The sequence below is a fragment of the Callospermophilus lateralis genome, chromosome 18 (genome assembly GCF_048772815.1).
Source record: "Callospermophilus lateralis isolate mCalLat2 chromosome 18, mCalLat2.hap1, whole genome shotgun sequence".
NCBI classification, from domain to species: Eukaryota; Metazoa; Chordata; class Mammalia; order Rodentia; family Sciuridae; genus Callospermophilus; species Callospermophilus lateralis.
In genome coordinates, this window is record NC_135322.1 from 39,501,274 (window position 1) to 39,516,607 (window position 15,334).

General features: G+C 52.7%; 1 protein-coding gene across 1 annotated transcript in view; it reads right to left on the reverse strand.

Annotated features, from left to right (window-relative positions):
- Window positions 1-15,334, reverse strand: part of LOC143383218 (liver carboxylesterase 1-like) — a 30,681-nt gene that overhangs the window by 12,580 nt on the left and 2,767 nt on the right. The window contains exons 3-9 of the mRNA XM_076837560.1: window positions 14,415-14,611; window positions 11,966-12,110; window positions 9,631-9,764; window positions 6,920-7,073; window positions 5,356-5,460; window positions 3,491-3,595; window positions 1,861-1,899 (exon numbers count right to left, since the gene is read on the reverse strand). Of these exons, the coding sequence (XP_076693675.1) occupies window positions 1,861-1,899; window positions 3,491-3,595; window positions 5,356-5,460; window positions 6,920-7,073; window positions 9,631-9,764; window positions 11,966-12,110; window positions 14,415-14,611 (879 nt within the window). The remainder of the gene's footprint in view (window positions 1-1,860; window positions 1,900-3,490; window positions 3,596-5,355; window positions 5,461-6,919; window positions 7,074-9,630; window positions 9,765-11,965; window positions 12,111-14,414; window positions 14,612-15,334) is intronic.

Genomic DNA, 15,334 nt, shown 5'->3' on the forward strand with positions numbered 1-15,334 from the left:
TGTCGTAAAATCAAAGACCACATCCCTGTTCAGAGCCCTCTGAGCACCTCCCATCTCCTGCGGGGTCACAGGTGAAGTCCTTCCAGTGACCACCCAACCCCAACGACTAGGACCTCCTCAGCCTCCACTTTGCTCCTTCCACTCCACACACAGGGGCCTCTTGGGCCCCTGCAGTTGCTGTCCCCTCTGCCAGGAACACTCACTCTCCTCCAGTTCTCCTCACAGCAAGCCCTCCAGAGCTTGACTCCAAGGTCACCTGCTCATCAAGCCATCTGCTGACCCCTCTATTTACATCCAAACCACTGGGCAACTCTCTCTTTCCCTCTAAGACAGGGTCTCACTAAGTGGCTAAGGCAGCTGGAACTCGTGACCCTCCTGCCTCAGCCTCCTGAGTCGCTGGGACCACAGGCGTGTATCCCTCCACCAGCCCCTAACCTCGCTTACCTTACCTCTGACCGTGACCACCATCACAGCTCTCATGTTATTTTATTTTTTTCCCATTGTGCCCTCCTCCCCCTGGAAGAAAAAGCTTCAGGAAAGCAGGGACTCTTGCCTGTGCTGAAGTGGCACCCCCTTTCTCCACAGAAGAGCCTCATCACTATGGCTGATCTTAGGACTGTCAGCAAAAGAGTCCACTGTAGATAAACTTCCTATTTTCATGTCGCCCTGTTTTACTTGGCCACTGGCCGAGAAGATACCAGGACTTCAGGTGCCGGACACCCCCTTACTAGTTTTTCACAAATGTATCCAGTATAGTACTTTGTAGAAAAGTGCAAACAAGGCCTCTGGCCTTGAGCTGGGCTTCACAGAGATGTCTACATTTTTAAGAGAAGTTACAACTGGGCTCCATGGTAACAGCTGGCAGGGGGAGGAGAGAAAGGGGAGAAGAAGCTCTCCCCTTCTCAGGTACAGTCCTTGAAGGGTTAACTTGCCCAGAACAGTGAAAGAAAAAGCTGCTTTGATGTGAATTTCTGCAGACTGTGAACTTCTGAGCCCCTCCCCTTATATAACTCTGAAACTCCCTGAACTTGGGGTTCAGGGGATTAATTGATTACAGCAAAAGCTGTGCCCCCTGAACCTGGCTGCAGCCAAATAAAACTGTTTCCTGCTGACTTCAGTGCCTTGCCTCGTTTGTCCCTACAACAGTGCCACTGCCAAATCCCAGCTGCCAAATCCCATCCTGCAAGGTGGTCAGTGCTTCTGAAACTCCAATGGATGTCTGAATCGATCTCATTTCATCCTGACTTTTAAGAGAAGTGCTGGGATCTCCTGGGAGGGAGCCGAGGACAGGGCTGTAAGATGGTGCTCAGCCGATGTCACCAGATCCTGGAATTGTTAGGGGGTGGGAGGGAAAGAAGGAGGAGACGGGAGGAACCTGTTGGGGTTTCCTAGGTACTGGGAGGAGGGCCGTGTCCTCAGGACTGAGATCCTGGGGCCTCCTTCCCTCCCTCCCTGCACCGCTAGTCACCCTGGGGTCTCTCCAGGATGTGTCCTCCCCAGCAAAGACTCCTGAGCCCTTGTCTAGTCATCTCTTCCTCCTGAGAATGTCCTAGAGCGGTCTCCCCGCACTGGGCCTTTCTGGAAGCAGGAAATGTAAAGGAAAAGGGGTGGCTGGGTCCAGGGCACCCAGAGGTGATGTCTGGGAGCGCCTGGGCTACAGTCACGGGGGAGGGCCCAGTCCTGCCTCAGGGCCACCTGCCTCTGTTACCCTAACAGGGACCTCCCCTCTTTGGGCTTCAGCAACACACACGCAAGGAGTGATTATGATTCCACAAAGAAGCATTCTTTCATTCATCGTGAATTGGAGCTTAAATGTCTTCAGACGCAAAACCTGTAATCAAGAAGCCAAGGGGGCCTTACCTTTTTGGGGTCTTGCGATAAGTCAAGACTAAAGAATTTCTGTAAAGACAAAGGCAAAAGACGTGGTGAGAAAGGCTTCCTGGGGGAAGGTCTGATTTTTCTGATTTTTGATACCCAGAGGTTTCAGGGCCTCCCGCCCAGGGCCTCCTTGGCTGGGCCCAGAGCAGGCAGGACAGGGTCTGAGCTGCACATGCGCACAGGGTGGAGGCACAAGAGAGGGCAAGGGCAGGTGCCAGCAAGGGAAGGACGACCCCGGGACCTACAGTGAGGGCCACCTGAGCTCCAGAGAGGGCGTCTGTGGTTGTGCCCTCCCCTCCTTATAAGCTGGGTCCTCTTGTGCCAAAATGGGGCGGATCTGCCTCTTTCAAGACATTAGAAAGTAGAGTTGTTCACTTCTTGGAAAACCTGGTGTACCTTGTGTGAACCTGAAGAGCCAGGACCCAAGTTCCAAGGTCACACTGGCTTCACCCCATGGACATGTGGGCAGTGCCTCATGCCACGGCCTGCCACAGGGCCTAGGAGCATTGTCCAGGGTCCAGATAAAGAGGCCCAGGGTTCCAGCTGCTTCTGAGCTCACACTAACACCTTGCAACCAAGGGAGGGGGTCCATTGGCCCCACATGCCCGGGCTTTGTCCTGCTGGGTAAGCTTCTCTGTGGTGACAAACCACAATGAGGGTCCACCAGTCTTCCAGGGTCATCTGGAAAGCACTCAGCTGGCTAAATGAATGCATCCTCTCTCTGAACTCTCACCTCATCTAACCATGAAACCCGTAGGCGTGTTTCTTCGGGGATGGTTCTTGGTGAGCGAGAGCCATGCTCGATCCTAGCTGCATCGCTCCCTGGACACCCTCCTCCATGCTCCCCCCCTGCAGTTGTTCAGGGGGTGAATCAGATGAATGCGCAAATTGAGTCTGACAGCTAGATACGGAGGATGGATCATTGCTCTGGTTGGAGTGGATGATGGAGTGTAATACACGGTGCTAGAAGATGCGAGAATGCTAAAATGATTGAAAATGGTTCGAAAAAACATCAGAGATTGATACTGGATTTATGGAAGGATATCAATGGATTGAATGGATTAGTGGCTGGATAGATGGAAAATTAGATGATGGATGGATGGATGGATGGATGGATGGAGGAGTGGGTGATAGGTGAAGGAATGCATGAATGGATGGTCATCTTAGCCTCACGATTGGGGCAGATCTCAGCAAACGTAGAGGATTGGGCTCTACTGGGTCATAGTTTCTGAATCAATGCTAGCCACATTGTAACGCCTTCCTGAAAATCTTTGTGCTTAATACTCTCAACCCCCAAATGCAGGGTGGTGGTTACTTCTGTGGATATAAAATGTTCAACTTCTTAAAAAGACATCTGAACACAGCAATGACAAAATCTTGACTTTTGATGAAGCCGGGGGATTGCTATGCAGCTCTGCATCATGCGATTGTTGGACTGGTTGACATTTGAGGTGTTGGACCATAAAAAGGGAAAAACAAAAACTACCACTTGGAATCAGGAGCCTGACACTGCTCCTGAGAGGTGAGAAACTGAGTGATTTGATAGGAACAAGAAGACAGCAGGCCTGGGGCCTGGTGAACAGGGTGGGGGCCCGGGAATGGAGGCGCCTACCATTTTCTTCGTGGTCTCCAAGAGATCCTGCTCTGACTTCTGGCGCAGGCACTCAACCATCGCGGCGGAGCTGTGGGTGGGACATCCACTTGCGGCAGCGACTTGCTGTAGAGACCACAGATAACAGCAGAGTTCAACAGCAGTGCTCCTCCCCTCCGCGGTGCCTGCCCGACTTCCCAAGGCTGCAGGGGGAGGCGGTGGGTAGCTGAAAACACCCCAGGCCGGCCGGTGTGGGTTTGGGCCCCACTTCGTGCTGCCTCTGTTAACTACTTGAAATCGTGGCCCGAGCTGGTTGCACAGCTGCGTCTCTGGGAGCTGATCTCTGCTAAAATAGGCACGAGGGTCTATCAGGAGCATGGAACCCCAAATTCCACAGTCTGGTTTCCAGTCCATGGTGGCCGAGAGCTGTTAGAGGGAGCCACTCATTTTTAAAACAGAGAAGAAGGGCTTCCGCTGTCTGCAACCAAACTGGAGTTCCTAATCAATCCCAGGGGCAGAGGTGGTGGCCACATTGGAGAAGTCATAGAGGGAGGAGGGCAGGCTCTGCGATGATGGGGCCATGGTGGGTCGGGGGTGTGGGCTCCCCAGGGCCTCACACAGAGCCTGCTACAGAATCGGTGCCCAGCGAAAGGGCAGGAGTCAGAGAGTCTTGGATTTCCTTTGCTCCAAAATTTGGGATTTCTTTTTGTTCACAAAGTGCGGCTTCATCTCTGCCACCTTAATTTCCTTGAGAAAAATAAATAATTCCTCCTTCTTGAATTGAGCCTGGGCATAGGGGCATCTGTTGCTTCTAACCAAAGAACCCTCTGAACCAAATCTCGAACATTCTACAGACTCTCCGTGTCTCCAAGTCCTCCCTCCTGCCTGTCAGCCCTTTTCTATCCAATGCTCTCCAGCCACTCTGCCAAAAGCAGCTCCAAATCCAGCCACATCGGGAGATCCAGGGGGTGGTCCTAGAACTAACCCTGTTGATGATGATAACACCTGGACTAAATGCTCCTTGTGGGTTTAATCATTAGATCAGATTCTGTTATTTCTGTCCCTGTCTGTGTGTGTCTCTCTCACATTACGGGAATTTGAACCAGGGGCACTCTAACCCCAGGCTACATCCCCAACTCTTTTTATTTTTATTTTGGGTCAGTATTTCACTAAATTGCTGAGGCTGGCCTCAAACATGCAATCCTCCTCCTTTAGCCTCCCAAGTCTCTGGGATTATAGGCCTGCACCACCAGACCCATCCTGTTCCTTTAATTGGTTCCTTTAATTATCTTGTTCTAGTTGAAATCGTATCATTTCCATGATATAGGATCATTAAAGTCATTAAGCTATCTCTCCAGCTGGAATGTATGATTTCAGTGGTGACTAGTATATGGATAGATCCAAACCTTGTGGAGTATCAGAACAAATCAGTAAATGAATTCTCCAGAAACCAGCTGGCCACAGGTCCCCAGAGAAGAATCAGTCCAGACCCACCTCATGCAAGCGGAACCACTAGGACTCAGTCTGCAACGGAGTCATGACCTAATCCCAGGCCACTGCTCACTGTCCACCCCGCACCTGCCTTGGAGCCCTGGGAGAGGTGGGGACGATGGAGACTGCACTTTGCTGGAGGTCAAGTGTCCGGAGTTTGAAGGGAAGCTCTGCCCTGGCCGCTTGCTGAGCTCGATGAACCATTTCCACGTTCCCCGCCCCAGTGTCCTGGCTCCAAACGGGAGGCCGAACAAGGGGGCCCCCTTTCCTGTCTGCTCAGTTATCCTCATTCCACTGGCTCTTTGAGAATGTCCCCCCAGATCCCGTGGAAAGACCCCCGAGGATCCCTGGATTGCAGAGGGAACTGTGCAGGAACTGTCGGAGGTGAGACCTACCTCAGCTCCAACACTGGTGTTCCTCCTGAACATGCAGGGGCTGAGGGCCACGCCACTCTCAGAGATGGCCCGGTGGAAGAGGTTCTTGGCCAAGGGAGACAACACCTGGGGAGGGAGTGGTGGGGGGGGAGAGTGGAGGTCACGCTCCCAGGGAAGAATCAGGGCCACATTGGTCCCCCAAGCCAACTCTGCCCTGGCCTGTTCTCTGGTGACGCTGGCACCCAGCCAGCAGATGGGACAGCTCAGGGCCCATCCTGGCTTGGCCTGCTTCCTGGGCCTGCCTCCCCTGGGAGGACCTCCGCAGGGGGACACGGGAGCACAGAGTAAGAGAGAGACCTGGGAGTGGCGTGGGCCCATCATGACAATCAAAAACATTGGAGAGGGGGCTGGGCAGCTCCGAGCCACAAGTTCTGATCCTTCCATTATGCAGGGTTTCTCCTAAAAATGATCACGGAGGCACCCAGCCACCGTGCGTGACGTTTATAATCGTAAAAAACTGGAAATCGTTCAGGGTTCTAAATGTTATGAAGTTGGGTAAATAAACATTTTTCTTTTTCAGCCTTATCTTGAAATGCTACCCAATTATTAGACAAAATATTGCAGCAGAAGGGTGTTTGGCCTTGAGGGAAGCATTCCTGATATCCTGTAACGTCGAGGAAAGTGCTCCCTTTAAAATGGCGATGCCTAGGCCACCCGCGGTAGGTGGTCCGGAGGCCAAGAGGAGAGATCACTGACAGAAAGGTGGGGGAGAGAGAAAGTCTTAGAAAAAAGACTGAGACACGCATCTCAAAACCTCCACAGTGACTCTCCTTGCATAGTGGAAATATGGAGGACTTCTTCTTTGGGATTATTTGACTTTTTTTTTTCTTTTTTCTCTACTTTAAAAATAACTATCACCATTTTCTTCTGAGTATCCAACTATGAAACCAGTCGATGTTTGAAAACTACAGTGACTAGTTGACCCCGGGGTCAACTTCAAGGTATCAGGAGGATTTCTTCAGGCTCCTGGAACCTTCTAGATCTTCCCTCCCAGCCCGACTCCCCACGTCAAGTCATTTCACGTCCCCAAGTTGTGCCTGTGTCCGGGTCCCCTTCCCCACCCCTCTCCATTCCCTCTTCCACCCCTACTCTCTCCCACTGACCTCACCCCATGGCACACGATCTTTCAGTTCAAGTCTGCTAGCCTCCCTGATGGACGTGGACCAGGCATCAGACCACCCCAGAGGGGGCCCCTGACTGTCTTGGTGAGCACATCCCTCGGCACGCAGATCTGGCTTCCACGTCAGCAATGACCTCCTATCCAACCCTCCTCCTGACCTTTTATTTATAGTTCATAATATTAAAATGATTAGGAAGGAGGGAGAAGAGTCCCTCTTGCAGTCTGGGCTGGAGATGCTGCTGGCCCCAGGACAAAAAGAGGGTCTGGGCCCTGACTCTCCCCCATTTGAAGCCAGGCAGTGAGCAGAGTCGACCCTGAACCCAGGTCTTTTGTAACAAAGGAGCCTGTGGCTGGATCCACTGGTCTCCAGGAGGTCCGGGGTGGGGCGGGGGCAGGAGCACTCACAAGAACAGAGACACTTTCTCCTCCTGCTGACTCTCCAAAGATGGTCACATTGTTTGGGTCCCCTCCAAATTTGGCAATGTTGTCCTGGACCCAGCGCAGAGCAGCCACCTGGTCCAGGTGACCCCAGTTCCCTGGGCTGTGCTCATCCCCGGTGCTGCAAGAGAACAGGGTGGGGTGGGGGTAGAGGTGTCAGGGCGGGGCTCTCAGGACCAGAGATGGGCTGGGGGCTTGCTGTAGTTTGATATGATTTTTCTCCCACGGGTGCCTGTGTGGTCCCCAGGGTGGTGACGTTGGAGGTGGTGTGACCTTTAAGAAGTGGAGCCAGAGGAGAGGGGATCTTTGAGGGTGCTGCCCGTAGAAAGACCTGATGTAGTTCGGATGGGGCTCTCGTTGTTCTTGGAAGAGGTTTGTTATAAAAGAGCAAGGTGGCTCTTCCCTGCTCTCTGGCTCCCTGTCTCTGCCTCTCTCATTTTCACATGTGCTGCTAACATGCCATCTGCTGTAATGTGACACAGCCAAGGGCCCGACCCACAGCTCGCTCCATGTTGTCTGGACTCTCAGCTTTCAAAACTGTGAGTTAAATAAACCTCTTCTCTTGTGGAGTAAGTACCCAGTACCAGGGATTTTGTTGTAGCGACGGAAAATGGACTAATATAGAAAATTGGTACTGCTGGATATGGTGGTGCACACCTGTAATCCCTGTGACTCAGGAGGCTGGGGCAGGAGGATCGAAAGGTCGAGGCCACCCTCGGCAACTTAGTGAGACTCTGTCTCAAAATTAAAAATAAATAAATAAAAATTTAAAAGTACTGGTAAAGTAACCCTGGGTTCAATCACCAGTACCACCCCTCAGGAAAAAAAAAATGGTTTACTGAGGAATGGGATCAGTGAAATAGCTATACCCGAAAATGTGGACGAGACTTTGGAAAAAGGTTGGAAGAGTTTGGAGCAGGAGTGGGCTTGGAAAAGCCTCCAAAGCCGTAAGGGGTGACTTGTGGTTGATTCTAGTGAGGGCTCAGGGGACAAGTGGACCATGGAAGTGTCTCCAATGGAATCGAGGATCCGACTGGAGTAAAGACGACCCTTGTCATGGCAATTCAGGAGACTCGGGTGAACCAAGTCTGTGGCTAAGAATTGCAGAAACTTCTAAGCCGTAAAGCCCTCAGATGGTGGCACGGGTATTACTGGCTGCTCCCAGCAAGAATCACAATGAGCCTGGGCAGCAAAGAGAAGCAGAGCAGGAAGATTCGGAAAATTGGCAATATGATACGGAAGGAGCAAACAGAAGGCATGCAAGGGTGGAGCGGAGGGACCCCTTGAGGTAAAGGTGAGCAGGGGCCCATCACTCTGACCACTGGGAAAGGCCCAGGCCATCTGAGAAACCTTCAAGGCCTCCATCGCCATCCCAGGCCAGGGGCCTTCCAGGCACAGAGGTATCAAGGAAATAGCTGCGACCACTCTCCTTCTACTCCCTGCCCAAGACCACCCCCTGCCCCACGGGCTCCCTGGTCCACAGCCAGAGGAACTGCAGAGGTCCTTGCGAGGACAGGGGGAGCCCTCTGCTCAGGCGTGGTGTGGCTCTGTCTGTGTCACGTGGTCACTCTGGCTGCTGAGCAGGGAGAAGGAGACAGAGTTAAAGGTGGATCCTGGGGTCAAGGAGAGGCGGGGGCTCCCAACAGAAGCTGTGGGCGTGCTGCTGGGATCACTCAGGGAATCAGTGTAGGGAGTCGGGGGGACACTCAGAGGCCTGAGCATGCAGAAGGAACGGTGGCCGTCAGAGGGACCGGAGAAGGAGCAGCCAGAGGGTGAGAGGCATCCAGGAGCCAAGAGAAGGAGTCGTTTCAAAGAGCCATGAGTGGTCATCTGTGAGAGGCCACTGCTGAGAGGTCACGTGAAGTTGCACCAACAGGGGCTGAGGTCAGGGACCTGGACAAGCACAGACAGGAGGCCTGGACAAGAGGAAATCGGCCTGGTGTGGGCGGAGGAGACAGGGCCGAAGGAGGAGGAGAGAGTCTGGGGCCGTGTTGCTGGGACAGGAAGCGGATGGAAGAGAAGAGGCTCCCTGTGCAGGTGACATGTTCTGGGCAGGTGTGGCCTCAGACAACCCCGACAGGCAGACCTGCACCCCTCCTCCGGCTCGGAGTCTTCCCAGTAGTGATCAGACCCTGCTCCAGAACTCCCAGCCGCCATCTCAGGGTCAGATGTCAGAAAAGGGTCCCAGTGGCCGCACCCGCAGGACACCTGCTTCCTGTGCCCGTGGAGAAGGCATGGAGAACACTCTAGCCTTGATTCCAACTTGGACCAGATGCCAAGGAGGAACCCAGCTGAGTTGATGCCAGTACTTCTCCAGGGGAGCAGCGATCCCCGGGTCAGATCTCTGGTGACGTCCCACCTCCAGCCACCCTGGCCTTCACGCCCCTGCACTCGCTGAGCCCGCTCCTTCCGTCCTTTCTGGGAGGAGACGTGCCACAGTCCACTGCCCTGCTGCATGTTAACGGGCAGCGCAGAGGGCAGCGCAGGCGAGAGGGGTGGAGTGTGTCAGGGTGATCGTAGGTGGAACCGGTCCTCGACAGGCAGAGCAGGCACCCCAGGCAAAGGGAGCAGAACGCACCAGAGCTCAGAACCCAGAGGACAAGTTTGGCTGGGGCATGAGAAGGTGGGTGCCAGGGTGCAGATACGAGGAAACAGGGATGCCTTGTCTAGCGCCTTACCTGAGGAACCCCCAGATGCCCAGGCGGTACTGGATAGTCACCACCACCACGTTTTCATGGGTAGCTAGCGCCAGCCCGTCAAAGTTTGATGCCCCACCAGAGACTAAGCCACCTCCGTGGATCCACACCATCACCTGGGCAGGGAGGGAGCAAGCTTACAGATAAAGGAAGCAGAGAGGGAAGAGGGGTCTCTGGTGTGATCCCTTACCTCTTGGCCATGCCAGGACCCCAAATCCACCAGTGCACAGCAAGGTTGCAAAAGACAGTCTCTCCTCCCCGGCTCTCCCAGCTGGGGCCCAGGGACCATCCCTCTGAGTGCCACCTGGCTGCCCTTGCCTTTCTCTCTAGCCCCTAATGCCACATCCTTCCAAGTCTCTTCAAACTGAGAAGGTCAGCCTGGGAATAGCAAAGGCCAGGGAGGTCCAGTTCTTCCAACACCGCTGTTGCCCTTATGCCTGGACCATTTAACCAGCTCGACATAGCAACAGGCAGCACTTGAACTTCAGCTGCATCTCAGTTAACTCCAGTGGGGTTGAACCTCCCTCTGCAGGGACGACTGTCTTAAGAAGCAGGCACGAGCCCTTTTCTAGGGTGCCACCCCTCGGCCACCTCTGCACATCCAAAGCCACCTTCTCCCTATCAAGCCCAGGCTCACATTCTCCTCCTCCAAGAAGCCTTCAGTCATTGCTGAGACATTATCTGAGAACGTTCTGTGGACCAATGACTGGGCCAAGAATTGAGCATGCACACAACTCAAAATTCATGGTTGTTTCGTTAAAGAGCTCATGTAGCAGGGAAGAAATGAGAGTGAGTGAAATAATGTGATATTGCTAGAGAAAAAAGAACCCATAATGTGCACAAGTAAGTCCTAATGTGGTTCTGTTTGGCAGTAAAACGAGGCACTTCACCTGCCTAAGAAGCTGCAGGAGTAAGTGGTAGAAGTGGGACTTGGTCCCGGCAGCCCCAGGGCCCACGAGTGGAGCTGCCTGACTCCCTGCAGCCCACTGGACAGCACAGTGAGCCAGCCCTTAGGGCAGGAGGAAGGTCCCGCTGCAGCTCTGACCTATGTTCCAGGAGGCTCACTCTGTGCACTCAGCCAGCCCTGAGATGAAGCCCGACCGCCATCATTAACACTCACACGGGATTCTTCCCACGAGAGGAAGCAGAGGCTGAGGGAGGTGGAGGACTTGCCCAAGACTCTCAGCCAGGACAAGGCAGACCCAGGATCCAAACCCAGACCCTGGAGATCTAGACCCTGTGTCCACAGCTGGGGGGTCTCCTGCCTCCAGGCTCCCAGAGCCCTGTTTCTCCTGCACCTCTGATCCTGCTGTCCCCAGGGAGGGACTGGGTCGGGGTCACCTGAGTGAAGGTGAGTTCAAGGACAGGTCAGCACAGACAGGCTGAGGAGGCCAGGACGTGGGTGCCGCCAGATGGCAAGACCTGGAGGGCAGGGGCTGCTGGGCAAGGCGCCGTGCCCCTGCTCCCCCTAAGCCCAAGTCTCAATCCACCTTGTACCTTGCGTAAGACTGACTTCTAGTCTCCAATTCACAACCGCCTCCCCACCCCTGGGAACAACGTCAGGGTTTTCCTGTTTTCCTGGGGGACTGGGCACTGACACTGCCCTTTCTTCCCCCCCAGCAGACCCCCCCCCCACTCTGACCTGCCCCTGGCAGCTGCCCCACCTCTGGCTCTTCCTTGGCTGGGAAATGCTGACTCACTGAACGTTACTCTGGACATCAGTCTGCACCAAAGTTTAGGGAGGGAGATGAGCTTCGAGGAGACCCCAGATGATTGGCCTAAGGCAAGGAAAGTGTTCCTGAGGTTGTCCGGGCTCTGCCTCCGGCACCTCTGTCATGGGAGGTTTCCCACACGGATCTTGGAGTGCTGGGGAGAGGGCACATACTTGTCTGATTTCCTAGCCCATGTTCAAAGACATTGCTTTGAAGACCAGAAGACCTGCTCTCTGGACCTGTGAGCCCTAGCGTGCGACCTCCCTTCCTCCATCTGGGCCTCAGTCTCTGTGTCTGTAAGGATGGTGTCTTGGGTTGTTGTCTTTTCCCTAAGATTCTCTGCACTTTAATTCTATTGAAAATCATGTCTTCGTTGCTCTCCAGCTAGCAACTTAGAGTGGTCACTATTTCTATGACTGTCAGAAAACCTGAAAAAATTCAGGAGTGCATTTCAGATTACAGCAAAATTTTCATCATGAAGACGCGGGGGCAGGGAGGCCTGGTCTGGGATGGATGTGCTGAGAGCTGCCTCCGTCTCTCTCTGGGGGAGGCTGGGGCTAGAATTCCCACGTGGTGACCCGTCGGGTGGGACATCTCTTGCTTACCGGCAGCAGCTCTTTGCTCTTCCGGTTAGCAGGGCTGTAAATATTTAGATAAAGACAGTCTTCAGAGTGCTTACGAGAGGAGGAAGGAAATTTGTTGCTGAAGACTTTAGACAGCGTTGGGCCTTTCTCCGTGATTTGGGAGCACCTGTGGAGGACAGAAGGAAGGGTCCCTGAGGTTCATACATCTAACAAGATCGTCCTAGGTCTGGATGGGGCCTTTGACTGGATGGTTTAATCCTGTAGATGCAGTGGTCACTACCAGACTCGAGACACTGAGATAGGGAGAAGCTCTCTGAGGTCCTGGTGGAAATCTTGGGTAGGGGCTCAAAGACCATGCAGAGTGGGAAGGCCTTGGCTTCTTCCTCCCATCAAACAGCAGATGCCAAGGGGGACTTGTCCTAGCTCTGGCCCTTCCCGCTGCAGTGAAGCAACTATTGTACCTGTTCAGGACACCGCTGGGGGGCAGGCACCATCTGATCTAATGAGATGGGATTGCCAGCATCTGCATCATGGCAGTCCAGTGGCCCACTCCAGGCTCCTGCTGCTCCTTCTGAAGTCAGGCAGCTGTCCCCCTGTGCAGAGAGGTGCTAGGGTGTGGACCTATCTGGCGACTGGGACGGGCTTCCAGAATAGGTCAGCTCTCCCTGGGTACCCTCCTGCATCTTGCTTGTGTCCATTGGGACTGGAAAGCCACAGCAAATTTGCAGCCCTGTGACGTTCATGGCAAACCTGGGCTGAGTGCGAGCTGTTGCTCAGACGGTTGTAGCTGTCACAGATTCAGGGAACCCAACATTCAATGTACTTAATGAATGTACTTAGGAATGAATAACCCTTTAATGCGTAGACACTGAAACATGATCCCAAGCATCAAGAACATTGAGGGAAATAGGACCTTCACAAATGGACAAAGTGAGGCAGCAAAGGTCAACCCTGAAATGATGAAGATGTGGAATGTCTCCCAGGAATTATTCCAAATGGCTGGGGGTTTGTTTGTCTGTTTATTTGTTTTACAGGAGCCAGGCAAACTTCAAGAAAACATCAAGAAACAATTCATAAATTTATCAGAGAAATTTAACAAGGAGATTGAAATTTTTAAAAATCCAGAAAATCTAAAGCTGAAAAATACAATGAATAACGTAAAAACACAGGAAGAAAGTATATGAGATCGAGGGTACAACTTCAAAAGACCAAATACTCAGATTGTTAGAGTTCAGGAGGGAGGTAAGAAAGACAAACTGCAGAGATTCTAACAGACAATGTTCCAAATCTGGGGAAAGATGTTAACTTCCAGGTACAGGAAGGCCAAAGGTTATGCATTTGATTCAACCCAATAAAACTACACTAAGACGTTAGAATCAAACTCTCAAAGGTCAGAAACAATGCAGCACGGAACATACGAGGGAATTCCGGTATGCATTTTCTGGAGAAATAAAACTGAGGCAATTCATTGCTCCCAGAACTTTCCGACGAGAAATGCTAAAGGGATTCTTTACATTGACAGAAAAGGATGGTAGCGTGTCACAAGAAAACATCACTGTTGAAAGTGAATATGCAATTATAATTATTTTAATATTGTAGTGATGCTATGTAAGCAAGACAAAAAATGATGTCCTGTGTGAGACCAAAAAAATTGCAAAATGGGGACAGAGTTAAAATGTTGAGTTTTTTTCTTGGTTTGTCTTCTTTGTGATCAAAGTTAGGGTCTTATCAGTTTAATATATTTATTGTTAGCCTCATGGTAACTAAAAAGCAAAAACGTGTATCAGATATGCCAAAAAGAAAAAGCAAGGGATCAAACAAAAGATGTTGCTAGAGAAAACCAGTTAACCACAAAGAAAGATAGCAAGAAAGGGAGGAGGGAAGAGGATGATCTATGGAAGTGAGATGCTTGATCTGTGAGGCCAGTCGGAGACTTTGGCCTTCTGGGCCCAGCTAGACAGGGTTCCTGGGCACACCAGCCACTGTTCTGTCCCTTCCGAGGGATCTAGACACAACTGCCCGGGAGTTGAGAAGTTGCCATGTCCGTGTGCCTACTTATGCTCCATCCCTCACCTTCCCGTACCCAGGCCCAGCCACGAGGTTCAAGACAGAAGACACAGGTGGCTACTTGCTTCTTCCTCTGCTCAGCTGTGCTTTCTTCAAAGCACCAATCACGAATCCTATTCTCACGTGTGACCCAATTCATTTATTACCGTGCATATTATTCATTCTCTGTCTCTCTCCCCGCCTGGGATTGGAAGCCCAGGGACCCACACGGGCCTGGAATGCAATAGATGCCCAGGAACTATGTGCTGAACAAAGGGCTCTAGAAATCTCCGAGAGGTCCAGAAGGCTTCAGGGTCTGCCGTGTTCTGGAGGATTCCAGGATAAAGCAGAGCCAAGCAGGGGACGGCCTCCACCCCTCACTGCAGCATCGAGAGTCAAACACGAAACAAGCCACGTCACTTACATGGGAGGGAAGGACGTGGTGTCCTTCACACCCTTCCAGGGCTCCACAGGCTCTGGGGGAGCAAACCTCCGGCGTCCAACAGGGGCCTTGGCAAAAGGGACGCCCAGGAAAATGGACACAGGCTTTGAAGATCCTTTCAGAGTTGCGAACTTCCCCTTGACTTTGCCCTGTAGGGTCTCCACCTCGGGCGGCGGGAGCTTTTCTTCCAATTGACCTGGGTAGCAAATGAGGACGTTGGAGGGGGAAATGCTAGTCCTGGGTTCCAGGTGGGCTTTGCCACATTCTAAGCGAGTGACAATGAGCCAGTGACCTAGACCCTCTAGTCTGATTTCTTCTTTGGCAAAAGAGGGATGAGGAAAGTGTCCCACCTGACCCAAAGCTCTGGTAGAGGAAGTCCATTGGAATCAAGGTCTAAATGCATTCGGGCAAAAGTCGGCGAAAACAGGAGAGCTTCTGAGAATGTTGTCCTCCCTCTTAGAACCTTCTGGAACCACTAGGGTCCCGATGCTGAGCTGGTTTAGAGGATGAACAAGAGGGAGCCCTGTTCTCAGGAGGGCTGACCCTGTGGGGAGAAGGGGCCACAGACGTACCTGACCTGATTCTGGGGAGAAAGAGGCCACGTCCTGGTGGGGGACCAGGGAGGGGCTGCAGGAGGGAGAAGAGGGAGCCAGGTCTTCTGATCACAGGCAGCTGGGACTTGCAGAGAGAGAGTCTCATTAAGCTGCGTAGGGCCCTGCTAAGATGCTGAGGCTGAATGGACTTGTGACCCTCCTGCCTCAGACTCCTGAGCCACTGGGATTGCAGGCCTGCACCACCCCACCCAGCTCGGAAAGACTCCTTACGAAGAAGCCAGGTTACACAGCAGCATCCACATCTCATGGCACTGACGGCCAGTTCCCTACTATGAACATTTAGGTTGG